Source organism: Mesoplodon densirostris, chromosome 2 (genome assembly GCF_025265405.1).
Source record: "Mesoplodon densirostris isolate mMesDen1 chromosome 2, mMesDen1 primary haplotype, whole genome shotgun sequence".
In the NCBI taxonomy this organism is placed as follows: Eukaryota; Metazoa; Chordata; class Mammalia; order Artiodactyla; family Ziphiidae; genus Mesoplodon; species Mesoplodon densirostris.
The window spans coordinates 80,310,961-80,338,829 of record NC_082662.1 but is presented as its reverse complement, the minus strand read 5'-3'; the positions used below and the strand labels follow the sequence as shown (position 1 = coordinate 80,338,829).

The following is a 27,869-nucleotide window of genomic DNA, read 5'->3' as shown; positions in this document are numbered from 1 at the left end:
TGTTCGGGCTGACCCAAGTGAATTTCTCTTTATTCCAAGTACCTTGGTGGAGTCACCCCTCTGGGCAAGTAAGAACTGCGCTCAAACTCGAGTAGCTGACTCCGGGCGGGGGGAAGGGTGGTTAGCCATCGGGGATGCGGGCTTTGCCCTCTCCACGATGCCCGGGTTATCTTTGTGTTTTAACTCAGTCAAGTTGAGGGTACCTCTGGTGTAGCTCGTTTGCAGGGTGCCCTTGTGAATTTTCCTAGGTAGTTTCCTCGATTGGCTCAGGCACCATAGCGAATGACCGAAACTGAATAGGAAAATAAGAAAACGCAAAGCACGTGGCGTACAGGAGCTCACCTTTTTTGGCTTTTCTCCCGACCCGTAGCCGCGCCCTATTATGACGGCGTGGGCGACTCGTCTATAAAAGCCAGTCTCGCAGCGTTTCGTCGCCACAGTCTCTTCCTGTTTGCTGTGTGTTTGTTGTCCCTGGTGCCTGGAATTGCAGTGGCCGTGAAGATGGCGTCTACCAGCCGGTTAGTACGTCCAGCCGAGATTGGGCAGCTGAGGGGCGGGCGGCGAGTGCGGGGGCTTGCAAGGTGGCCGCCGGCACTTCCGCGTCGGGCAAAACGCCGCGGAGGTGCGGGGAGAGGCGGCAGGACCGGCTGGCCGCCCCGGACAAAGGCACTCCCGGACGCAGGGCTGATAGGGGTGTCGCAGGGGGTACCGAACCGCCGGCATTTCTTCGCCAGCGTCCTAGGTCGTTTTCTCACCTAGGCACCACCGTGTGAGGGCTCATGTGTCCCCAGCCCCTGGCCTCGCGTCTTTTGCGGATATTTCACCAGTCCTTTTTTTCGTTGTTGTTAATTTTTTCTACGCTTAGTTTTCCATCTGTGGCTCAACCAGCCCGAGGGTCCGTGAATAATCCTCTCTAAAGGGAAAGGGTTAATTTTAGGCCCCTATTGATCTGGCAAGCCAGAAAATTAGGGATGTCAGCATTGGTAAGGCTGAGGGAAACTGATTGCCATCCCCGAGGCCTTTTGAAGTGGAAGCTAGGGCATTTCTGAAGAGTTGATAAGTTCTTTTCTAAGAGATTTCTTTACAGATGTCGTCTGCATACTGTTGAAGAAAAGCTTGCCTGCAGAAAATTACGTATGCTGGGAAGTCACTCTTTAATATTATATTTAAAAAATGTGATGTGCCCATATCTACAGGAAGTGCATACAGTGCCATTAGAGACAGCCTTTAATCCTGTGACATGAAAAATGTTTGCAGACCCTAATTATATCTCTCATGACTACTATGAGGTATATAGTAGGATTTTTTGCGTAAGTGTAAACTGAGTCATGCCAATGTTGATTTATCCAAGGTTAGTGTTAGAACAAAGTGTAGAGTCTTATATCTATTTCCTGTTGTCACACTTGGCCTCTAGTTAACTCATGTATTAAAAGTATCAAATTAACTTCTGTAGCTTCTGGAAGGCAAGGTAGCTCTGGCATAATTTTTCTGAGCTTGTTATCTTCTCTGGAATTGAATTCGCGATGAAAGCCATTATCACAAAATAGTAAGCTGGAGAAATCCAGGCCCTTTCTGGTAAACTACCAAGGCTTACTGCTTTATGTTACTGTTTTTTTAAAAGGTTGGGGGAGGAGGCAGCCTTAGCTAAAACTACTTGGACACAGCTTTTAAAGCCAGGGACACTTGTTCACTTGTTACTGAATTAGCAAACACTTGTTTGCTAATTGTGTGTTTGAATGCTCAGTCATTCTAACTGGGTGTGGCTCTGTCAGGTAAGGCTTCCTTGTAGGTAAATGGAGAAATAGCTTCCCAAACCACTTATCTATGACTTGTATTCTCTCATGGCAGTAGATCTGAAAGGTAAACGTGGTCATATTTGGGCTCAGCTTTTGTATATAATAGAACAGGAAATGGTATTTGTAAGAAATGTTGTAATAGTTAAATATAGTAAATTCACTTGATAGATTCCTTACCGAAAGAATACATTTCCTTTGTGTGCCTTTATTCTCTTCATTAAAAAAAATCTTTGAAATATTTCTTTGAAGTAAATTTTTTCTAGGCATGTCCAGCTCTTAAATGTATGTCATTGCTGTCCATCTGTTGAGTTTTTCTACCAGTGAGAACAAAGGTAAATGTTAGTATTTCTGTCGTTAGCTTTTTCCCCCTGAGGAAGATGTACAGTTACTAGGCTATGAAACTGCTTGGTGTTTTCACAGAGAAAAACACAAATGTTGTGACTTAAAGTCTAAACTCCACCACTTATTAGTTCTGTGATTTTAGGAAAATCGTTCTCTGAGCATAATCTTTAAAATGGAGGTAATGCTTAATTTGCAGAGTTGCTAATGAAGATTAATAATATAATATATAACCGCCTGAGTTATTTTAATCTCAGTGGTGGTGGTTTACTCCATTCCTTCCCTCTTGTTTCTCTCCCTTACTTCCCCACCACCCCACTCTTGTGCTTCCTCTTTTTTATTACCCTTGTGGGTAACTTCATTAAAAGTTGACTGCTCCAGCACAGTTTCATTTTATTTTGCATAGGTAACACATGCAAATCATACAAAAGCAAGAAGAAAAGTGAAAAGCAGTTTCCTTCTTTCCCTAGCTCCTAGCCATCTCCTTCTCCAAAGCAGTCATTGTAACCAGTTTCTTGGTGTTCTCATAGTGATTCTGTGGTTTAACAAACATATGCATATAGTCCTAACCTCTCTTCTTCCAAAAAGTAGTCTAATATAAACACTGTGTGCTACCTTGCTTTTTACCTTTTTTTGTGAAGTTAGCACACACATTTTAAGTGTACAGTTCAATTACAAAGTGAGCACATACACATAGCTACCACCCAGGTCTAGAAATCAAATACCACTAGCACCCTGGAAGCCTCCTTTATGCCCTCAATCATTATCCCTTCCCAAACGTAACCACATCCTGACTTCTAACAAACCATAGGTTTGTTTTGCCTGATTTAAACTTTATCTATAAATGTATATGTATTCCTCTGTGTGTGGTTTCTTTTATCAGCATTTTGAGATTTATTCATGTTACTGCATATAACTGTAGTTCATACTTTTTTCAGTTTTCTGTAAAATCCCTACCTTACTCTTTGAGATGTTTCCATATCATTTTTATATACGTATACACGCACACAATAGTATGTCTACTTTTTAATAGTATGAAATATATCAGTCCTTGGTATGCTGTGTGCCACATGGCTGCCCATTTTATGCATTTGTAATTACTGTTACTTTACTAACATTTTCCTTTATTTTTACATAGTTTTCTTTAATAATTTCTACTAATTTCTTAATGCTTTGTCATAATTTATTAAAATATTTTTCTAGTAGAAATTTATGGAATAAACGTGAATATAAAGCAAACCTCCATTCCCTATTTCTGCAATGAAAAGATCCAAGATGTGTTCTGGTTAACCTGAATATATAGATTTTGGGAATATGGATTACTTTATCAGTTTTTCTGTGGGTATCACCTATGTTGAAAGTTAACATTCTGAACTGTTTGCTACTTTGAGAAACTTTATCCAAAACCACAGATACCTATTTACATACTTTAAGAATGCTTGATCTTGTCTTTTATGTGTATATTTGTGATGGTCATAACATAACCTTGTTCTGTATTACTTCAGGTAAACTTTTAAAAAGGGCTTATTTTCCGTGATACCAGACATTTGTGATTGTAAGGCCACACCCACAGAAATAATTACTAAATCTATATTAAATATCTTTGATGCTTTTTAGAACTGATTCTGTTAGGTCATTTAAGTCTGATGTGTCTTCCCCAGACTGCCTTATTTTCAAAATAAATTAATCGAACAAATTGTTAATATCACAGATAGATTAAAAAGATTTTGAAACAATTTCTTGAGGGCTCACAAACTTAGTTCTGGACTAAATGAAATCATCAGGTCCTAGCCACCTCTACCACCCTCGTTTGTATACCTTTTAGGTTCAGTGTACAATTCTAAGTGTATTACTAAGGTAATGCAGCAAGTAGAAAACAAAGACTTGAAATTTATTCTCTGACTATAGAAATAAGTGGCAAGGGTCACAAACCCAGATGGTTATGTGTAAATGTTGCACGTTATTATGGTAGCTAGTTATTTCTATGTTAATCAAGGTTTATAAACATTTTAGTAGCCTACATGTTAAAAGAAAAAAACACTTGTTTTCCATTTAAGTTTTTAAAGTCTTCCATTCTGCAAACCAATAACTGTTCTTACAAAAAACAATTCCAGTCGTATCTGTTACTACTAGCTAGGATTTAAAGTAACCTAACCTAGGATTTTTACTTTGAGAATTTAGCTTAAATGTATTATAAATGTAAACGTATTATAAATTTATTGGAAAAATGTTCAAAATCCTCCTCTTTTTCCCCCCAAAAGATTAGTACTTTGTTGCATGTTGGTTAGGAGGATATTAAAAAAATTTTTTTTTTCATTTAGTTTGGATGCCCTTCCAAGAGTCACATGTCCAAACCATCCAGATGCGATCTTAGTGGAGGACTACAGAGCTGGTGATATGATCTGTCCTGAATGTGGCCTGGTTGTAGGTGAGCAGTTACTATGGTTTTAACTGAAATCACTATTTGGGGCATTTTGTTTTTGTGTATTTTCCAAACTCTCTTTTAATGAATACATTCTGACTTTTTTCCCCCTACAGGTAATTCATATTTATTGTAAAACAAAAAGAATTAGAAAAAAGGAAATAAGTAAGAGTGAAATCAGAGACACCATATTTTATTGTCTGTACAAACGCATATATTTCATAATGTGGGGTAGGAGGGAACATCTAAAATTGAGATAGCTGATCCAGAAGAAAAGGCCCCTTAGTCCTTTGTCTCCTGCGTCCTTAGTCTTAAACATTTGCACTCTTGTGCATATGAAATAATGAATAAATGTAATCTAACTTTCGTGACTTTGGTATATTTAAACATGATTTATTTCGGAGTAATAAAGGTAGATAAGCATGATTTATTTTGGATTAATAAAGATATATCTTTATAAATGTACTGAGTCTCATCCAAAGCCTTTTAGTCATCAAAAATGATTTAATTTTCATTTGCTCATACAGAATGATTTATTTATGAATTTCTAGTGTGAAATTGTTAGTGTCAAAATAATACTTCTTAAAATATCAGTTTTATTTCTACTTTCTCACTAATCTAGATATGTAGCATAACTTTAGGATAGAGATAGTCTGTTCAAAAAATTTTCTTATGGTGGGGTTGCCGCCAGCACCTGAGAAAAGGAGTACTACTTCGAAATTTGAAATACTCAAGATTGAAACTGCTAGTAGGATGGTGGGAAGTATAACAGAAACATGGGGGTTGATATACTGTGGAAGTGTCTTGCTTGGAGGACATCTGTAATATTCATGCAAATAGGCTGCTTGCCTCAGACCTCCAGTGGGAGTTTTAAATCACACAGAGTTGTTAATAGGAATCGGAATCCATTTGCAATTATATTCTGCTCAGTAAGCAGTATTAACAGTTAATATACTTATATGCTAGGCACTGTTCTAAGTGACTTACATATTCACTCAGTTTATCCTTGGAGACACTTGTGAGGTGTCTTCATTTTAGAGGTGCAGAAACTGAAGTTTAAGTAGTCTGGCAGTCTAGCTCCACTGCCTGCATGGGAGCCAAATTTCTATCCTGCCGTTGTCTTTTGTAATAAAATGAGTTCAATCTGAGATTGGCAAACTGTAACCTATCACCTGTTGTTATATGGTGTGTGTGCTGAGAATGACTTTTTTTTTTGAGAATGACTTTTATGTTTTTTAATTGTGAAAAAATTAGAATAATTTTGGGGACACATGAAAATATTATCAAATTCAAACTTCAGTACACATAAATAAAGTTTTATTGGAACATAGCCACACTCATTTGTTTATATATTGTCTGTGGCTGCTTTCCTGTTACAATAGCGGAATTTAGTGGTTGCAACAGAAACCATATGTGGTGCTCTCATCACATCATACTGCTGCTCAGTGCACTACAAATCCCAGTGAAGCAATTATAAACCCACAGCATTTATGAGTGCCACGCATATCTCCATACTGAAACATTTTATTTATTTAGTTACCATTGCATACCCATCATGTCAAAATGAGAAAAAAAGCTGAACTCTGAATGTCATGCTTTTAAGGCACAGTGGAGCATAGGTTAGTTGTTACTGAATTAGATGGCAAAGCATTGTGTTCATTATGCAGTGATACTATAGATGTGCCAGAAGAATACAACAGATGTTGACATTACCAGACTAAGCACTTATCACGATACTACTAACTCAGGAAAACAATGGTCAGAAAATTTAGAAAATGTGTAGTGGAATATCTCATCACAGCAGAATTTCTTCACAAAAATAAAAGAATAAAAATAAGTCAGTTTGGCCTCTTGACCTGCAAAGCTTAAAATATTTGCTTTGGCCCTTTAAAGAAAAGGTTTGCTGACCCCTAAGTTAAATGAGAGCGTTCTGTTTCTTCCAAAGTATTAGGATTGAACTGATGATATGTAAGAGTGAGACAGAGACAGAAGACTGAAGATAATTTCAGATCCTTGGCTCTCCTAACTTCTATAGCCACTTAAAAAGAAGTCGTGCAAAAATATTGCATTATATTTCCAGTCTTTCCATCAGCTTCACTTCCACTTTGACTAGCAAGATAGTTGGGTAAATAAAATTAAGCAACTGGAGAAGGAAGATATAATTCTCAAGGCTTACCTGCTTTTTTGTGCTTGGAATCCTTAATTTTTAGTTGCACTTTTCTGTTATATCAAACCAAGGGAAGTTAATTTTCCTTTAGTTTTGCTTTATTATTAGTCTTGAACAGCATCAAAACTACTATTTTTCATTCTAACTAAACCTACTAGGCTAAATTTTAAGACCTGAAAACTTAAAAATATAATCTGATTAAACTTCTCTCTATATAGAAATTCCTGTTTATGATACTGTGTTTTTTTGATGTAAAATATAACAAACACTTGCTTTAAAATACACAGTAGCCTTATTCACAGATATTGTGGTTAAATGTGTAATATGATGTCCTGCAAGTGAAGAATCTATTCCATGACTAGACAAGGGGAGGCAGGCAAGAGTCTGCTAAAAAAGTTCTGTTTTGCTAAGGATATCATCAGTCAAATTATGTTGAGAATAGTTTAATTGATCATGACATTCCATGGGTCCAAATTTTAAAAATAACATATACATATGTACATATACTCACAAATGTATATCATTGTCATATATCAATAATAAATTTAGATTTGCATCATCTTGCTGGTTTAAAGGCATATGCTTTGTTGCCAGCTCAGTTCAACCTTTATCTCTAATACTATGGAAATAGGGAAGAAATTAAGCTGGACAAATATTCTGCAGTCCATTGAGGGCATAAAATCTGTGGCTTTTTTCATGTTTGAGACATGATGTTCATAGAGATTTATATCTAGACAACATCATCATGTGTTTCCTAATAATCTTGGTGTACGTAGTTTGATTGTACTTGCCATGAAATTTTACATTGTCTGAAAGTTTTTAGATTATAACATTTATTGAGTAAGCATTTTGAATAGCTTTCTGTTTAAATAATCACCAGACAACCTTAGAAACAAACTCTTTTAGAATTGTTTTTGGACCACTCTGTACTTACTTAATATTTAATATGTTCTTGAAACTTAGGGCAGCGTGTTGTCACTAACTCCCCTTAATTTTAAACCCAAGACTAGATACTGCTCAACTGTTACCTTCAGAGCCATATATTATCCCTCTCAACTGAGTTATCAAGTAGGAGAGCCCATTACTATTATCTTTTTAAATGAAATTCATAATACAAAAAATATGTTTTATATAATATACCTTTTCTCTAGTCTCTAATAACACCTTTCTCACTGTCCTTCAAACCTTCATTGGTAGACTCCTTGAGGCCCACCACTCAGTCTTAAAACCAGTGCCACGTGTTTTAGGACTTTCTTAAAGCAACATCGTACTTCCAGGAACCAATTTCTGTTTCAGGAACATGACAGATCACCTCAAAATTTAGTGGCTTATAACAACCATTTCATTTTGCTCATAATTTTGTTGGTCATTAATTTGGGAAGGATCCATCTGGGCCATTGTTTTGGCACTGGCTAGACCTGGAGGATCCACTTCCATTACAGCATCTTCATCTGCATTTTGATGCCTTTCTGTTCCTTGACCTCCCCACAGAGATTTGTTATCATCTAAAGCTTCTCCATAGTTGTGTTAGAGTAGTCATATTTTATACAATAGTGGTTGGTTTCTACGAGAAATACCCCAGAGAGAACGGAAGCTGGACTCAAGTAGTTAAGGGCTATGCCTTGGAACAGGGTCACTAATGCATTCTATTAGTCAAAGCAGCCCTAGGACCCACCTAGATTGGAAGGGGAGGAGAAATAGCCCCACCTCAATGTGAGGGTGACAAGGTCATGTTGCAGAAGAACATGTGGATGGGAGATATTATTGCTGCCATCTTTGGAAAATACAATTTGTTACATGTTTGATGTCCTGTTTAATTTTTCCCCAGTATTTAAATGGTTGTGTAGTATTTAGTCTCTCAGGTAATTTAGGTTGTTTCCAATTTTTTGTAGCTGTTTGTAGTACTACTTATAACATGTAATAGTTTAATTGACTTTCCTCTTGTATTTGAATTATAAGATTGTTATTTTAGACGTATGAAGTATTATGATTTGTCATTGGCTGTCTCATCAGTGACCCTTAAGATATTGGTAGTGATCTCTAAAATAGGGCCAATTTTTAAAGCAAAGCCTTGTCATTTCTACCATGTTGGCTGTAACAGCACTGTGTGTGGGTTTTTTCCCCCAAATCCTATGTGATTATGACACTTTAAAAGTTGAGCACTAGGTGGCAGTATAATCATATTTAGATTGTCACTTTGTTCCCAAGTTTGACCTTGTATATCGGTTGGGCATGATTTATAGGCTGCAAAGTGTAAGGTTAGTAAGCTGTCGTAACAGCTATTAAAACATGAAATTGGTTATCAAGATTTTATAAATTAGGATTTCACAATGAGGTGCTGTTTAGAACTAGTGGTATCATTTCTACTTAAAGCCACTTTTTGTGTAGCATTTAAAATGGAATTTTTCCATTGTTCTTAAAAGTGATATAAGGAAAATGCCAGAAAATAGTTTAGATAAATTTGAAAGAGAAAAATGAGTCGATTTGACCTTCCCCTCCTAAATTCATTCTGGATATTGTTTATACCAGTGAATCTGAGACATGAACGTGAATTAAGAATCAGCTGAGAAATGTTTTAAAAGATTCCAGGCCCCACCTCCAGAAACCCTAGCTCAGGTCATACATTGGTAACATGTTAAGAAACACAGATCTATCCTGTAAACTTCATAATTTGGCACATTCTTTGAGATCTCTGTACTGTTAGGCTTCTCATCTTTGCTTTCATATTTCCCATGTCTCCAGACCTAGACTGCAAATTCCTATAAGACAGATATCTATGTGTGTCCATAGTTCCTAGGGTAACCAGGAGTCAATGGCCCTGGAGTCTAGACTTGGCTCTACTACTTAATAAGTTATGTAACTAAGGTTAAGTTACATAATTTCTCCAAGCTTAACTTTCTTTATGTGTAAAATAAGTACACCCCCCCAAAAGGACATGTACCATACATCTCAGATTTGTTAGGAATTGTTAAGAATAAAATGAGATAATGTATAAAATACATAGTATAATTTTAAAATGAGATTTCAATGATACATATTTTAGGGATATAAGTACTCCTTTTTTCTTAACCTTGTAGAAAAAAAGGGTGATTCCAAATCTGAGATGCCATTCTTCCTAGCAAGTCAGTTGCAAAATGTGTTTGAGTGATTGTTATGGGTCTGGCATATTTAACGCTGCAATTGTATTTTAAATATTATCGGATTACCATCTTTAAATTTGCATTAGCAGTGTTTCCTAAAGGAAAATATTCAGCTTTAGTTTACTATAGCCAAGTTATATTTTAAAATTAAGGAATATTTGTATTCACTTTCAGATTCTTGCTTTGTCATCTCTTGTAAGCCCTCAGACACAGCCTTTTTACCTAATTCAGAAATTTTTAATTTAGATGCTACTTTCTCTTAAGCATCAGAGAACCACTAATTTTACTTGGCTAACACAACCACTCTGAGGTAATTTTTTGATTTTACAGAAAGGGAAACTGAGGCTTGGAGTGTTTGGGTAATTAGCTCAAGATTCTACACCTAGTAAGTGATACAGCCACTTAGATCCAGATTTGTTGGACTTGAAAAGCCTTTGGTCTTTGTACTACATGTTTCCATTAAACACTGTGCTGGTCAAGGAGAGTGATAGAAAGATGAGATGCTATAAGCAAGCTCTGGACCAATTCTTCGTCTACTGTGTGGAAGGGAGGAAGGTAAATTAAAACAACAAAGAGTGGTAAAAGTTCTATTACAGATCTTCCAAGTTTGGTGAGAACACGTAGGAAGCAAGTGGTGATTTCCTAGGGAAATTACTGTTGAATTTACATTGAAAACATGATCATTAAGAATGAGTAAGGGTTTATGGAGGGAAAGTCATTCCAGGTAGAGGGGAAAAAAAACATGTGCCATAAGATGGAGGCCTGAAAGTATCAATATTAGTATGTGAAGGGCTAAATGTATTGTGACTAAGTTAAGATGCATCTTCTACCAGAGCCACAGCTCCTTAGCTTAGATGCTGCTGCTGCTGCTGCTTGCTGCAGACCTGCCCGTATTTCAGGAAAAGCAAGGTCTGTTCACATATTCAAGGATGGAACTTATAGTGTATTTTCCTTTACAGACTGTTTTCCTAATGGTAATTACACTGTTGACTTGTACAGGTTTTTTTTTGTTTTGTTTTTTTGTTTTTTAATGGTCTAAACATGGATAAAATAGGCTTTTATGGGCTGGTCTGGGAAATTAACCATGATATGGTTTGTTTCTAGTGGGTAATTCATTTTGGGTTGGTACCCAGTTTACATTGTGGGAACATAAACTGATTTAGAGACTGACTATATTATTAATAGTATTTCTTTATAAAATATCTCTTGGTCAAAGTTCCCTTCAAAATTATCTTTAATGCACGATTTGTGATAAGAATGTATAGTAACCCTAGACTAAAAATCAGGATTCTTTGAAATGTGAGAAGGAATGATAGGAAGGGTTAGGTGACTGAGGAAGGTGTGGAAACTAATGATGCATTTCATTTTCAGCATTAGATTTAACAAATACAGTGTGTTGGCTTAAACAGTTTTCCAGAGCACCTTGATTTTTTTAATTAAAAAATTCAGTGCTTTGGATTTACCCATCTTGAATAATAATACATTTTGATTATTGAAGTTTTTGACTTAGCACATTTTGAAAACTTTTGTAGTTTTAAACTAAATGGTTTTAGATAAATCTAGCCTATGAAAACAAGTAGCTTGGGGAATATTGTTCTAAGACTTTTACTTCTGAATTCTCTACCAAAGGTGGTATGCCAAAATGCTTACAAGATGGCAGAAAGACTTGAAATTCTGGGCAGTTCCTCTTAATATTCCCTTTTTAAAAATTCCTTTATTGGGACTTCCCTGGTGGCATGGTGGATAAGACTCCGTGCTCCCAATGCAGGGGGCCTGGGTTCGATCCCTGGTCAGGGAACTAGATCCCACATGCATGTCACAACTAAGAGTTCAAATGCCACAACTAAGGAGCCTGCCTGCTGCAACTAAGACCCCACGCAACCAAATAAATAAATATTAAAAAAAATTCTTTATAAATTTACAATAAGAAACAGAAAACAAAAATATCCTGAGTCTAGGTCAGGTTGGAAAGTCGGACTATCTTCAGTATTGGCTTCCTGGCTGCTTTTGATATGTTGCAGTTTTCCCCTTTGTTAAAATTGCTACCTTAAGCCATTATGATTTTAATATTGTACTACAGAATATCTTTGGTTGTATTTACCATTTATAGCTTGCCTGGTAAGAAGGTTAAATGTCTGTTTAATTTGGCTTTGTGTACTGTTTCCTTTATACTATCAAGCAAAGTACCTTGTTTCTACTGGACATCCTTTCTTATCTCTCTCCCCTGCTACGACATTATTCTTTGTAGCAGAAGATGCTGGTTGTTTCCCAGTATCTGTTACCCAACTCTTTCTTTAATAATAAGAATCCACTGGGCCTGTGGCTGCTCAGCTAGACTGTATTTATTTCCCAGCTTCCCTTTCAGTTGGTTATGGCCACCTGACTAAGTTCTAAGAGTGCACTGTAAAGTAGAAGAGATTTGTGCAATTCTAGATCCTGCCCTAAGGGATGTGCTCTCCCTTTTTCTCCTTCCCATTGGCTAGAATGCAGCCATGATGGAGGGAACTACTAGCAGCCATCATACACTACAAAATGCAAGTCATGATGAAGATGGCTTATCAAAAAAGATAGGAGGGCTTCCCTGGTGGCACAGTAGTTGAGAGTCCGCCTGCCGATGCAGGGGACACGGGTTCGTGCCCTGGTCCGGGAAGATCCCACATGCCGCGGAGCGGCTGGGCCCGTGAGCCATGGCCGCTGAGCCTGCGTGTCCGGAGCCTGTGCTCCACAACGGGAGAGGCCACAGCAGTGAGAGGCCCACGTACCGCAAAAAAAAAAAAAAAAAAAAAAAAGAAAAGAAAAGATAGGAGCAGCCTGGGAGTCACACTAATCCAAAACTATTAACTATGGTAACCTGAGAAAGTTCTATCTCGTTGAAGTTACATTGTTTTTGCTCTGATTACAGACCTACCTGTATCCTTCCTAATACATTTTTGGAATCATATTGGGAGTTTATTTTTGTTTGGATTCTCTGTTGTCTGCCAGGGATTTGTGAGTACCCAGAGAGGCTGGGAGTACTTACGGTGGTGGATTGGAAGGTTTTCCAACATCACTACCACCACTGGACTTGGATTGATAATTCTTTATTACAGGATGAATAAGCATTAACATCAACCTGAGGCTTATGAATACAAACTACAGTAAAGAGGAACAGTGGTCCTATGGACTTAACAGAAAATTCTGCTTGTGATACAGTTTACTAGAAAAAGTTATAGAAAATAACTGCTTTTTTTGTGATCAGTGAAATAAAGCTTCCTTAATGTTTCTATTAAAAGTGGTTAGAAATAAAGAAGATAGCACAAGGAGACAAACACAGTAAAACTGTTTACATAGCAATGAGCTGACTTAACATTCTAGAAAATTGAATCAGTAAAGCAGAAAACAAACCTGAGAATATAAAGAGTGAATTTTGGAAAGTGGTAAAGACAAGATAGCCACTATGGTACTACTTGAAGATCCAGCTGAATATGATAAAATATTAAAGGTGCAATAGAAGAAAACTTTACATTCCTCACAGAAGACCCTTAGGGTTGCAGATCAAGATTCCCACGCACCACTGGGGAATGTATCCTTTTAACATTTAAAAAGTTTTATTAATAAAAATTTGCAAGCAACCAACCAGTAAAAACATTATTTTGAAGGGACCTAAAATTTTATTGATGGAATACAATGAAGTTAAGTCTGATTCCTGTTTGTCTTGTGACACAGAAAGGAGGTCATAGAACAATCTTTTAAAAATAAATTTATACAGAAATCCACAAAAATACAAAGCTGAGTTTTATTTGCTAATTGTCATGTGGGACAGTACTGATGACTATTCCCTGATATTTCTGGTTCTTCTCTTTTGGGCCACATGGTACAATTGTATTTCCCCACTCCCTTTGAAGTTAAACATCACCCCTTGACTGGCTTTGGCCAATGGCATGTGAGTAGAAATGTTACTATTAGAAACCTATTTCCCTAGCATGGTGACTGGCATGTCTCAAGTGGTAGGAATTCCATCATCTTGAATAAGGACTGCATAGAAAGCAGTCCTGGCCTTTCTATTCATAATCCTTGGCCAGCTTTTTTCTCTCCCTAATCCAACTTGTCTTTTTTGAGGCAGTACAAAGCAAGCATTAAAAGAAACTCATGCTAAGTTACTTTTGGGCCAAAAGGAAAATGCAGTGAAATGAAGCATGTTGGCTAACTAATGCTTTATTTTTAGAGTTCTAGAGAGACTTAAAAGATGTGAGTTAGTAAAGATAAAGTATTCTCTTTTTTTTTTTAATTAATTAATTTTTGGTTGTGTTGGGCTTTTGTTGCTGTGCGCGGGCTTTCTCTAGTTGCGGCGATCAGGGGCTACTCTTCGTTGCGGTGCACGGGCTTCTCGTTGCGGTGGCTTCTCTTGTTGCAGAGCACGCGCTCTAGGTGCCTGGGCTTCAGTAGTTGTGGCACTTGGCTCAGTAACTGTGGCTCGTGGGCTCTACAGTGCAGGCTCAGTAGTTGTGGCACACGGGCTTAGTTGCTCCGGATCAGGGCTTGAACGCGTGTCCCCTGCATTGGCAGGTAGATTCTTAACCACTGTGCCACCAGGGAAGTCCCTATTCAGATCAATTTTTAATAATTAATCGGCTATAAAAGTGGTTGAATATAAGCATGTAAAGGTGGTTGAATTAAAACCACTGGTTAAAAGTGGTTGAATATAAGCATATAAAATACTATAGCAATTACTAGTTAGAAAATGAGATTCTTAACAAAAAAGGTCTAAATGTGACATACATGTAATCTGAAAGAAGACCTTGAGAAAGAGTATATTCCCTTGTCCAAGAAGATTGATAAAAATTGTTCTGTCACTCCCCCCAAAGTGTATAGGTTTGATACAGTTTAATTCAACTTCAGCAGTATTTTGGTGGGGGTGAATTTTAATTTTTAGTTTATTAAGGTATAATTGCAGACAATAAAATTCAAAGATCCCAAATGTATGGTTTAAATTTTGGCATTGCATATACTGGTGTAACCAACACACTAATCAAGATGTTTAGGGACTTCCTGGCAGTCCAGTGATTAAGACTCTGGGCTTCCACTGCAGGGGGCATGGGTTCTATCCCTGGTCAGGGAACTAAGATCCTGCAAGCCTCACGATGCAGCCAAAAAAAACCAAACAGACAAACAAAACATGATTAGACCATTTCCCTCATCTCAGAAGTTTCCTTATGCCTTTTTCTAGTCAGTCACCTCTACCCTCCCCACCTCCAACCCAACCCAGCAATCACTGTACTGATTTCTATCCTCAGAAATTGTTTTGCCTGTTTTTGAACTTCCTACAAATAGAATCATATAGTATGGTTGGTTTTTCTTGTGTGTGTGTGACTGACTTTTTTTTTTTTTACTCAAAATAGTGTTTTTGAAATGCACTTGTTACTGCATTATTAGTAGTTTACTTGCTGAGTTTTCCATTGTTTACATTTTCCCATTGATGGACATTTGGGTTTCCAGTTTTTAGCTAATATGAATAATGCTGCTGTGCACATTCTTGTATGAGACTTTTTAAAAATAAATTTATTTTATTTCATTTTATTTATTTATTGTTTTTGGCTGTGTTGGGTCTTCGTTGTGGTGCACGGGGGCTTCTCATTGTGGTGGCTTCTCTTGTTGTGGAGCATGGGCTCTAGGCACGTGGGCTTCAGTAGTTGTGGCTCGTGGGCTCTAGAGCGCAGGCTCAGTAGTTGTGGCTCACGGGCTGTAGAGTGCAGGCTCAGTAGTTGTGGTGCACTGGCGTAGTTGATCCACGGCATGTGGGATCTTCCCTGACCAGGGATCGAACCCGTGTCCCCTGCATTGGCAGGCGGGTTCTTAACCACTGCGCCACCAGGGAAGCCCTGTATGAGACTTTCTAAAAAATATTTATTTATTTATTTTATTTGGCTGTGTCAGGTCTTGGTTGCAGCGTGCGGGCTCTTCGTTGTGGCGCGTGGGCTTCTCTCTCGTTATGGTGCTCCGGCTCCAGAGCGCGCGGGCTCTCTAGTTGTGGTGCTCAGGCTCAGTAGTTGAGGTTCACGGGCTTAGTTGCCCAACCAGGGACTGAACCCACGCCCCCTGCATTGGAAGGCGGATTCTTAACCCCTGGACCAGCAGGGAAGTCCCATATTCTTGTGTGAGATTTTTGTAGGCAAATACTCAGGAGTGGAATTGCCAGATCATAAGGTGGGTAGGTGCCAAAGTAGTTGAACAGTTTTAAACGGGTGTGAATGATTTTGGCAATTATTCTCAATTTCTTCTTGAAAAAATAAAGAGATGAAACTCATTGTTGTAGAATATAGTATAATATCTTAGTTAATACTCTTTAGACACCACTGATACGTGGATTGAGAACTGTGTATGTGTGTAATACCTAAATGTACATATTGACTCTGTTTACCTTTTTGGATGGGGAACTTGATCAGAGTGTTAGATGTTAGAGATCATACTCTATAGATGGAGGGAGGAGTAGTGCTATTATGTACATACAGTCGTGCTATGATTTTGGCTATTAAAAATCTTTATATATAGACTTTCTATCTGGTGTTAATTTGACAAAAATCAGTGTGTGGTTAAGAAAGGAACTGGTGAAAGTTGGCATGTTTCTCTGTTCTAGAACGTGAAAGGCTGTGTGAGGTTGTGTGTTATGTGCACATGCGCTAATTGGCAGGCAGCTTCTTGTCAAAGGTTGATTATGCCCAAACAGTATGGCTGCCTTGTACACTTACTCCTTGAAAAATTCTGTAATGCAGTTTCCTTCCAGAGCAACTTTTAAAAATGCTACCATTTAGAGGTTTTCCAAGAAAATCCTTTATGTATTCTTTTTTTCTGAATGATCTGCCCTATTTCTTGTTACTCATGCACTTAATCTGGTGGTCTAGTTGTAGTTTCATGATGTGCTATTTGAGTTATTTTGGAAATTTTATTTTTTACAAATGCTGTGTTTTGAGCAGTAACGTATAAAAAGAGGGAATAGCTCTTAGCACAAACCACAGATTGTTGAATGAGTCATGTAGATCATTCCCACGTATGTGGAAAAATTACATCACTACCCAGTTCTGGGCTTTCTATTTATACTATCCTAGGGCAGCTTTTTTAAAAAATTTTTTTCTCCCTAATCCAGCTTGTCTTTTTTGAGGCAGTACAAAGCAAGCACTAAAAGAAACTCATGCTAAGTTACTTTTGGGCCAAAAGGAAAATGCAGTGAAATGAAGCATGTTGGCTAACTAATGCTTTATTTTTAGAGTCCCAGAGAGACTTAAAAGATGTGAGTTAGTAAAGATAAAGTATTCTCTTTTTTTAAATTAATTAATTAAAATAATTTTTTAACATCTTTATTGGCATATAATTTCTTTGCAATGGTGTGTTAGTTTCTGCTTGGCTGCGTTGAGTTTTGTTGCTGCGTGTGGGCTTTCTCTAGTTGCAGCGAGCTGGGGGCTGTTCTTCCTTGTGGTGCACGGGATTCTCATTGCGGTTGCTTCTCTTTGTTGTGTAGCATGGGTTCTAGGCGCGCGGGCTTCAGTAGTTGTGGTTTAGTGGTCTCTAGAGTGCAGGCTCAGTAGTTGTGGCACACAGGCTTAGTTGCTCCGCGGCATGTGAGATCTCCCCAGACCAGGGCTCAAACCTGTGTCCCCTGCTTTGGCAGGAGGATTGTTAACCACTGTACCACCAGGGATGTCCCTAAAATATTCTCTTAATACAGCCATTGTGTTAATTAAGATATTAAAAGTTAATGATGACATTTGATTTTTTTTAACTTAAATTTATTAAGTAACTCTAGATTTGAAGGCCACAGTAGTTTTTTGTTTTGTGTACGTTTGTGTTTTCATTTCACTGACTAGGAAAGTTAGATTCACTTTTCTCTCTTTGAAAACATGAAGCATGGAGACACTGTGGTATCACTTTGGTCAGTGGATGCTATTAAAGGGGCTAAACTTTGTCTAAAAATCTTGTTTTGGGGGACTTCCCTGGTGGTCCAGTGGTTAAGACTCTGGACGCCTAATGCAGGGGGCCCAGGTTCGATCCCTGGTCGGGGAACTAGATCCCGCATGCTGAAACTAAGATCCCGCATGCCACAACTAAGACACGACACAGCCAAATAAATAAATAATAAAAAATAAATATTTTCAAAAAATAAAAATCTTGTTTTGGTGTTTCAATAGAAATTTAGTGAAAAGAGCTTGTAGTGGAATAGGCACAATATGATATAATTTTTTTTTTTTTTTTTTTGCGGTATGCGGGCCTCTCACTGTTGTGGCCTCTCCCGTTGCGGAGCACAGGCTCCGGACGCGCAGGCTCAGCGGCCATGGGTCACGGGCCCAGCCGCTCCGTGGCATGTGGGATTTTCCCAGACCGGGGCACGAACCCGTATCCCCTGCATCGGCAGGCGGACTCTCAACCACTGCGCCACCAGGGAAGCCCTATGATATAATTTTAATCTTACAAAAAAACATATATATACACACGAATGAAAAGACAGAAAGAATATATGCCAGAATATTTACAGTGGCTGTCTTTGGGTGTTGGTAATACAGATAATTTAGTTTTGCTTATATAACTATTTTTTGTAAGCAGCTATTCTTCTGTAAAAAGGAAGAAAAGTCAGTCTCTTTAGAGTGGTCTCTTGGAGACATGGGCCTTGCTTATTAGTATTATAGTAAAGTTCAGTGCACAGTTACAGATTTTATGTTTCTTTCAGGTAAGTTTTAAAAATCATTATTAATTTATGTAATTAGAATTGCTTCCCAAGTTTAGTGATGTTTGCTTTTATGAGGAGGAAGCAGAGAAATCCATCATGACCATCCTATCAATTTAACTTTTTCTCCTTATTTTGGGCCACCTGCCCAATCTCTGATCCACAGAAGTTGCCTAAACTGATCTCCCTGCTTCTGCTTTCCCTGGTCATTCTTATTGCATAAGGTATGGCAAATGGGGATCCTATCTCTATCCCAGTTCCCTAGTGACAGGGACACACGATAGTCCAAGTGAGATCTGGTTATTGCCAAGTGATCTGAGCATTCAGAGAAAAACAGATTTTCCCAAAACCATCAGGAGTGAATGATTCTGTTGTGTATTTACCTGTTGTCTTAAATATAACACTAAGATCAGATCACTGTACTCTATTTATAAGCATTTTAGTTAATGTACCATATATAAAAACGTTTAGAAGATTTAGCACAATCTACATGTAGTTCCTTCTGTTCTCTCCCTGCCTCCTTTGCTGTCCTACTGATCCTACTGATCAAATACTTCAGCAAAGCACTCTGATATTGATACTGTAAAAGTCTCATATGGAGATTAATATTTTACAGCTGGTGCTCTTATTCAGAATGAATGTCAAAATGTCAGAATGTTTGTTATCTTATTATTTTTATAGCAATAAATAGCTAATATCAAGCAACTTACTTTGAACTGGTTTTTAAGCACTTCATGTGTACTGAACCTATATTAGCTTATTTAATGTTTAAATCTTTAAAATGACGTTATTGGGGAAATTTAAAGCTGAGGAAGTGAAGGCACAGAAATGAGGAAATTTGTCCAAAGCTAAGCAGCAGGAGTCCACACTGTTAACCATTATATTAATTGACTGTCAATACCAGACTTCTTTTTTTTAATTCCTTCCTTATTTATTTTTTATTTTTTTGTTGGAGTATAGTTGCTTTACGCTGCTGTGTCAGTTTCTGCTGTACAGCAAAGTGAATCAGCCATGTGTATACATATATGCCCTCTTTTTTGGATTTCCTTCCCATTTAGGTCATCACCGAGTAGGTTTCCCTGTGCTATATAGTAGGTTCTCATCATTTATCTATTTTATACATAGTAGTGTATATAAATCAATCCCAGTCTCCCAATTCACCCGCCCCCCTTGGTATCCCTACTTTTGTTCTCTACGAATACCAGACTTCTTTTAGCTACTGAGGTAACTTAACTTCTGCCATTCCTTTCTCCTTTCTGTTTGTTGTGTATAGGCACAGATGAAAATGATCTGGTTCCTGCTTTCAGTTTTATCACAGCTGGTGGAAAAGCTCATGTTTTACGAATGCAGTATAGAACAGATTTTGGAATCCCATTCGCGTTTTCGGCAAATTAGTTTTATTTCTAGTGTAGCAATAAAAGTGGTACCTACCTTTTATAAAGCTTTCAGGATTGAAAGAGAACATTTACAAAGGGCACAATCACTAGCATATGCATGTGTTCATGTTAACTCTTGTCTGTGGTTGGAGGTGTTACCAGCCATTGAGTATTCCCCCCAAAGCAGTAATCTATACCAGATCTACCCATGTCTGGCTTCTTGCTTACTGATTTCTAGGCTTAAAGTTTATTCTGTATGAATTGTTTGGCCCAAAATATTTTTTCATCAAATAGTTACTAAAACGTACCCTTAGGCTTATTAGTTCTTTGCAGAGCATTGCCCATGAAAACTTTGTAATTTTTTAAATGTTAAACTATGTGTATTAATACCATTGTGAATAGTGTTTTCTGTTTTTTTCCATGACTGTTGCACATTTTGGTTCTTCATGGTTATATTACTTTATCTTTGCATCACATATGAATAGCTTTATTTTGCTATTTGTCCTTATTTTGACTAATTCTTTGTTCCAGGAGTTAGAATATGATTAATCATAGCATAATGTTTAAAGAGGGTTATTATTGGACTGGCACAATAGGAATGCTTTAGGACAAATGCCTGAGACAAGATACTTAAGCTGAAACCTGATGTTTGTGTTGAGATTTTCTGGGAATAATAGGACCGAGTTGGGCATTAAGCAGCATTAAATAAATCCCATCTTGACAAAACAATTTAGACTTGCACTTATATTCTCAGGTGACCGGGTTATCGATGTAGGATCCGAGTGGAGAACTTTCAGCAATGATAAAGCAACAAAAGATCCATCTCGAGTTGGAGATTCTCAGAATCCTCTTCTGAGTGATGGAGATTTGTCTACTATGATTGGCAAGGTAATAAATCCATTTGGTAGGAAGGTGCAGACTGACTAAAGACCTGTTTGGGAACTTTGCAAAAGTATCAGTCACTGCCCCAGTGAGTAATCTTGATCTGAGAATAAGATTTGCCAGTACTACTATTGTGAATGATGGTTGCCTTATGCATTTCTTCCATCTTAAATGGGAGACCAATAGATGGAAGTTACAGACCCTTTGTATCTCAGGCCCTTGTTTTCATGAAGCAGTTTTGCACAAAAAATTGAGTGTAGTATGTTCTTTGAGTTCATATTGACATGTTCCTTGAATATTAGGAATGTTTTCTCTTTTCCCTCGATACCACCTAAGATAAATTGGATCTCGGTATAGACTACTTTCTAATATTGGTGAATTTATGACTTGCCTAAGCTTTACTTTCCTCATCAGTTAAGTGAGAATACTACTACTTTATAGAGATATTGAGGGTTACATGGGAATGTATGTAAAGTATCTATAACACATGTAGTGTATTGAATGTGTTCAATAAATGGTACCTGCTGCTATTATATAAAGCAGGAGCATAATCTTCCTGGCAGCCTGGCTGTTTTTTGCTCTGTTATCTGAATTGGAAGTAGTAGTGGCATTATTCCAAAGGACTCATCAAGGAAGTGTATGCTATTTTAGGACTGAATCTGTACTACTGCATAGTCTATTTTTAAGAAAGTATTCAAAAGTAGGTCATTATTTTTTCATGGTCTATAAATTACATATTAAGTTTGAAAAATGGTGTAGGCTAATTTAAAAAGTTTATAATATTCAGAAATATTTTAAAGTAGGAGGTTTCTGTGTTTGCTTTAGCTTTACAGGCTGGGAAAAAGTATACTAAGGACAATTTTAAATGCTTAAGATTGCAACTAATTAATGCTGTGACTTTTTTAATGTTTAATTTTTTTCAATAGGAAATACATGATACAAAAACAAAAATGTAAAAAAACCACAGTGGTTTTTCCTCACCCTTGACCCCTAAACTCTGTTTCTGTTGCAGCCCCCTTCCCTGTCAGAACAGGTAACCACTAATATTAGGTTCTCCTGTTTCTTTTGAAAGTTGCTTATGCCTATATGGCAAAGAAATTTTTTAAGATGGTACATTTGTCATATGTTAAATTTCTGAATGTATTTGGGGATATTTCTGGACTTTTCATCCTTTCTCTAACCTGGTCTAGTTAGTCCAATGCCACGCCACACTGTTCTGATATCTGGCTTTATTGCCCTTTTTCAGCATTTTCCTCACTTGTCTTTTCCATTTAAAGTTAGGATAACTTTGTTTAGTTGAAAAAACAAAAAACAAAACTTGGGTATTATTTTCACTGAGTTTTGTTAGATTTGCAAATTGCCTTAGGGAAAATTGACTTCTTAAGGAAAAAATCTTGTTATCCAGAAATACAGTATGCATTTCCATTTCCTTAGGTCATATGTGTCCTTCAGTGGATGTTTTAAAGTTTTCTTCATCAGGGTCTTGCATGTTTCTTAAGTTGATCCCGAGATATTTTATCTTTTTTGTTGCTGTTGTAATTGCAGCTTTTTCTTTTATTGTCTTCTAACTGGTTGATTACACATATGTAGGCTATTGATTTCTATTTGTTAATTTTGAACTTGCCCCTCTAATGAATTCTCTTATTATTTATAGCAGTTTGAGTGATTTTCTTGAGTATTCTAGGTAAATACAAAGGTAGTATCTGCAAATAGTTTATCGCTTCTGTCTCAAATTTGTACTTCTAATCTTTCTCTTGCTGAATTTTAATATAATTATACTAAAGTAATTAATATAATTATTATATAATAACATTACATAATTAAAATTACATCATATTGGTTAGTTTTTCTAGTACAGTGTTAGAAAATGGTAGTGGTAGGAGGTGTTTTTGTCTTCTGACTGAAGTGGAATGCTGCTAATGTTTCTTCATTAATCATTGTGCTGGCTTTGGACTTGGGAGTTTTGTTTGCTTAACTTTTTTAAGCACCTTCGGAGATAATCATGTGACTTTTCTCCTAGGTCTATTAATATGATGGTTTATATTATTAGATTTTCTAATAATATGTTTACATTTAAAGTATTTGCTAGAAAACCTCTTTAAAACCATCTTAACCTGGTACTTTTTCTTTTGAGGAATAGAGAGGTTGCTCAGGGTAGATTTCTTGGGTAATACGGAGTCAGATTGTATAAGTTAAGTTTTCTTAGAAATTGTTCATTCAGGTTTTCAAAGTTTTTTGCATAAAGTTATAAAACTTTGTTTTATAGGGTACAGGAGCTGCAAGTTTTGATGAATTTGGTAATTCTAAGTACCAGAATAGGAGAACCATGAGTAGTTCTGATCGGGCAATGATGAATGCATTCAAAGAAATCACTACCATGGCAGACAGAATCAACCTCCCTCGAAATATAGTTGTAAGTTCTTTTCTTTAAGCCATGCTGGCTTTGACTTAGCATAATTTAGTGAAAACGTGAAATTTTGCTATTGTGGCTAATTAAATGGCCTAGAATTAAACTTAGTTTCTCTGCTTTGAAGGATCGAACAAATAATCTGTTCAAGCAAGTGTATGAACAGAAGAGCCTGAAGGGAAGGGCTAATGATGCCATAGCTTCTGCTTGTCTCTATATTGCCTGCAGACAGGAAGGAGTTCCTAGGACATTTAAAGGTAAGTTTTTAGTTGCTTAGATATAAATGTTATCTATTTCATATTAAAGTGACAAACCAAAGTCAAGCAGCTTTGACAGTAAGTAGATAAGTCACGTCTTCCTGGTTACATAGAGTAATCCACCTAAGTATCTTTCTAAACACCGCCTTATTTTATTCCTTGACAAAAATTCTGTGATCATACTGATCATGTTCTTTTCAGGCTATTTCCCATGTAAAGTCATGTTAGTCCATGTAAGCCCTCTGTTCTTTGCTAGTAGGATCTTCTGACTGTATCTTGTGCGCTTTGAGGCCTGGCCTCAGAAGCCTTTGTAGTAAGTCTGTACACTGGATGCACAGAAAAGTTTCCGCTCCCAGCACAGGTCTCTACAGGTGAGGGAGTCAAGCCTTAGAAAGCATGAATGAAACTTTTTCTCTTGAGTTAGACAGTTTGTATTTTCACACTTCGGTTGGAGGCTTTGCTAGAACCAGTGTTTTTCATCTAATTTGTAGTTTACCCATGAAAACATTACAGCTTATTCACAGTGTTGCTGTGATACTTACACATTTTGGCTTAAGACTATAATTACCCTTCATCCATGAATATTTTTTACGTTTTCTTGTGTCAGAGTGAAGAGGCAGTGACCATTATCATTACCATCTTTTGGGTTATTACAGCTAAAACTAAGGCTTTTGTTAAATTTATTCTGAAAGTGGTAGTTGAATTTTTAGAATAATAGGGTCAAATATTTGATCTCATTTTTCTATAGCCTGTAATCTCAGGGATTGCATGTACATATGACATTGTGTTACTTGAGAAGCCTTTAGTTTGAGTATTTTCTTTCATCTTCTTGACATACTCCTTACAACAGATTAATACATAAATATCAAAGGAGTTTTTGATTGGTTGAAGAAACTTACTTGCATGAATTGAAACTTAAGAGAAGTTAATATTTTGAAATATTAAGACCTACATTTAACTTTTTAAAAACTTCTTTTAAGTGTAATAAACATTTAAACTAACTGAGAAATTTTAAATTAGCTCTATGAGAAGTATCACTGAGAGGATTAGAGATTGATCTTTAAGGCATGATTGAATTTTGCAATTAGAATATATTACTTTTATAATCAGAAATGATAGATTTTACAATGAACTACATGGCCTATGTGGATTTATTTATTTATTTATTTTTCTTTTTAGAAATATGTGCCGTATCACGAATTTCTAAGAAAGAAATCGGTCGATGTTTTAAACTTATTTTGAAGGCTTTAGAAACCAGTGTGGATCTGATTACAACTGGGGACTTCATGTCCAGGTTTTGTTCCAACCTTTGTCTTCCTAAACAAGTACAGATGGCAGCTACACATATAGCCCGTAAAGCTGTGGAGTTGGACTTGGTTCCTGGAAGGAGTCCAATATCTGTGGCAGCCGCCGCCATTTACATGGCCTCACAGGCATCAGCTGAGAAAAGGACCCAAAAAGGTAGGATTGTTCATCAGGAAGGGTAGTGATGAAATTAATGAAGGCTGTAGTATGTGACTGTATTTCCATTTTCAGTACGAAGCAGGTACAGGCCTACCTGGTTCTGTTGCACTTTGCAGATACTGCATTTTTTTTTTTTTTTTTTTTTTTTTTTTACAAATGGAAGGTTTATGGCAATTCTGAATTGTCAGATGATGGTTAGCATTTTTTTAGTATTTTTTAATTGAGGTATATGCATTGTCTTTTTAGACATAATTCTGCACATTTAATAGACTACAGTATAGTGTAAATATAAATTTTATAAATGTACTGGGAATCCCAAAAATTCCTGTGATTTGCTTTACTGCAGTATTGGCTTTATTTCAGTGGTCTGGAACTGAACCTGCAATATCTCTGAGGGATGCCACTAAATATCCAGAGCCCATGTTTAAGAGGTAGTTCCTTAGCATCAAAACTTAAGAAAATACAGCATTTTAAGTGTCTCATAAATAAAAATATTTGGAAGCATAACCCTGTGTACAGACTTAACTTTTTTTCCATTTGAATTAAGTAATTAATTTTAGTTTGTACATTTTTCATTTTTAGAAGCTTTTATTTGTTCCCCCTAAATTCTCCTGGTTATTTTGAATAGTCTCTGTTTTTCCCCTCAAAACTTAACTTTTTAAATCTTGAGAGGTGGCCATGCTTTGTTTCTCATTGGCTGGCATGGTACCCTACAGAGAGGCACACTATAAATATGTGTTGACCATCAAGTTTTAACTTACTGTGCAACCTGTTCTCTTTCTTCTTTTGTATGCTATTCACAGTTTCTTCATGAAAATGCTAACATAAGTAGTTCAACTTTCTGCAGCTATTTTTGAATTTACTGTTGTAGAACTTTCAAGCAGAAGTATTAAGTGAATTTCTTTACAAGCATGCATTCATTAATTAGTTCCATGATCCTCAAAAAGATTTATAAAGAAAAAGGAGCAGTCAATTCTAAATTTTAAAAGTGAGGTAGTGAAATTACTTGCTGCCCAGCAGCCAGTTGACAATCACATAGTTGGCATTGATTGGTATTTATGTCTAGAAAAATATAATGCAACATAAGATAAGGAAATTTAAAATTAGCTAATTGTGCACTGATGGCAGCATCCACACTGAAAAGCTGTAAAATCTCACCGATTTGAACTGGCTCTGAAAAGATGGTAAAATGAGTTTGTATTAAAGGGTGTGTTTAAAAAATCTATTTTGATTAAGTATAACTAACCAAATAATTGTCAAGTGGCAGTCCTTTGGGACTTGGTTTAAAAAATGGAAGGAAAATATGACACTGACTTTGAATGGTAAAAGTGGATCCTTGGATTCTGTAAAAGACTGTAGAAATAACTCGTGTGAGCTCAATATATATGTTCAAGTATGTGTTTATAATAGTGAAAAACATCTATATCATGCTATAATATACAGCTGTTTGACCTCAGATATGTTAAGTAGAAAAAAGAGGCTGTAGAAAAATAACTTAACCCTGGTGGTCCAGTGGTTAAGACTCCACACTCCCAATGTAGGGGGCCTGGGTTCGATCCCTAGTCAGGGAACTAGATCATCATACATGTCGCAACTAAAGATCCTGCACGCGGCGACGAAGATCCCACGTGCTGTAACTAAGATCCAGAGCAGCCAAATAAATATTTTTTTAGAAAAGAAAAATACCAACATGATCCCATTTTGGTTTTAACCTAACAAGAACCTCTTAATAGAGGTTTAGCTAGGGGAGACGTTGCAGGGGAACTTTTAAACACAGAACTAATAAAGTGAATTTCTTTACAGGAATGTATTCATGGATTACTTCTGTGATCCTCAAAAAAATTTATTGTGAAGAAGTCAGTTCTAAATACAATGAGCAATATAATAGCTATCACACATAGTGCTATGCCTTGAGCATTGTTTAAATGTTTTCTGTATAGTAAACCTTTTAAACTAATTCGACAATGCTTTGCAAAAAGTACTAATACCATTATTATTGTTGTTACTGTAGCCCTGCTTTCTACTTATTAGTTTTTGAAAATATTTTTGTTTTCTTTTTCACTTAGACGTTTTATAGTACCATGTCCCACAAATGCAGGTAGTAGAAGGGGAGGTAGGATGGAAGTTAAACTTAATATTTTGATTTTTGTCTTTTAGAAATTGGAGATATTGCTGGTGTTGCTGATGTTACAATCAGACAGTCCTACAGGCTAATCTATCCTCGGGCCCCAGATCTGTTTCCTACAGACTTCAAATTTGATACCCCTGTGGACAAACTACCACAGCTATAAATTGAGGCAGCTAATGTGAAACTCCTATGAACACTGAACTTTTGCCTGTTGTACATAGCCTATACAAAGTGCTGGATTGAGCCTTTAATAAGGAAAAACGAAAGACATGGTACGCATTCCAGGGCTAAATAAATATTAATTGCTTGGCATTCATATGTATATACTAGTGAAACATATTTAATGATTTAAATTTCTTATTCAATTTGCTTTCTTTTGTAGCAATCTAGGAAACTGTATTTTGGAAGATATTTGAAATTACGTAATTCTTGAATAAAACATTTTTCAAAACTAAAGTTTTTGTTACAGTTATGTTACATGTAATTTATAATTTATATAATTTATAATTACAAATGCATATTGCAGCTAATAAAGCTGATAGAGGTCCTTGTTTTCCATTATTTTTTCATATATATTTAATTTTCTTATTTTAATAAAGTTATGGAAATAACAGGCTTTTGAGGAACCACTGTTGAACATATTTAGTTTTCAGTTTAAAAGGAGGTGTGTGTGTGATTTCTTAATATATGTATATTAAAAACCAAGAAGTGATGAACAGGGCCTTGAAAGGCACTGGCTTTAGAGATATAAGAATGTGTTTTTTCTCAGTGAGCTTATTGAGAAGATGATGCTAGTAAA

The 27,869-nt window shown here is 36.6% G+C and overlaps 2 protein-coding genes and 1 non-coding gene across 4 annotated transcripts in view; 2 read left to right on the top strand and 1 right to left on the bottom strand.

The window, feature by feature from the left end:
• The first annotated feature begins 424 nt into the window (after positions 1–424).
• GTF2B (general transcription factor IIB) lies at positions 425–27,488 on the top strand. The gene is made up of 7 exons (XM_060090067.1): positions 425–518; positions 4,457–4,563; positions 20,687–20,820; positions 23,081–23,227; positions 23,349–23,478; positions 24,658–24,939; positions 27,100–27,488. Exons 1-7 carry the CDS (start codon positions 502–504, stop codon positions 27,231–27,233), a joined length of 951 nt encoding a protein of 316 aa, XP_059946050.1. The 5' UTR covers positions 425–501; the 3' UTR covers positions 27,234–27,488.
• The window catches only part of PKN2 (protein kinase N2), a 164,159-nt gene continuing 149,955 nt past the window's right edge, over positions 13,666–27,869 (bottom strand). Inside the window, exon 23 of one of the 2 annotated variants that reach the window (XM_060090065.1) lies at positions 13,666–14,444. In XM_060090065.1, the coding sequence (XP_059946048.1) occupies positions 14,418–14,444 (27 nt within the window). In that variant the 3' untranslated portion in view covers positions 13,666–14,417. The remainder of the gene's footprint in view (positions 14,445–27,869) is intronic. The other variant, XM_060090064.1, reaches the window with a different exon arrangement.
• Positions 17,826–17,898, top strand: TRNAR-CCU (transfer RNA arginine (anticodon CCU)). Its single transcript has one exon. It is a non-coding gene; the product is annotated as a tRNA-Arg (tRNA).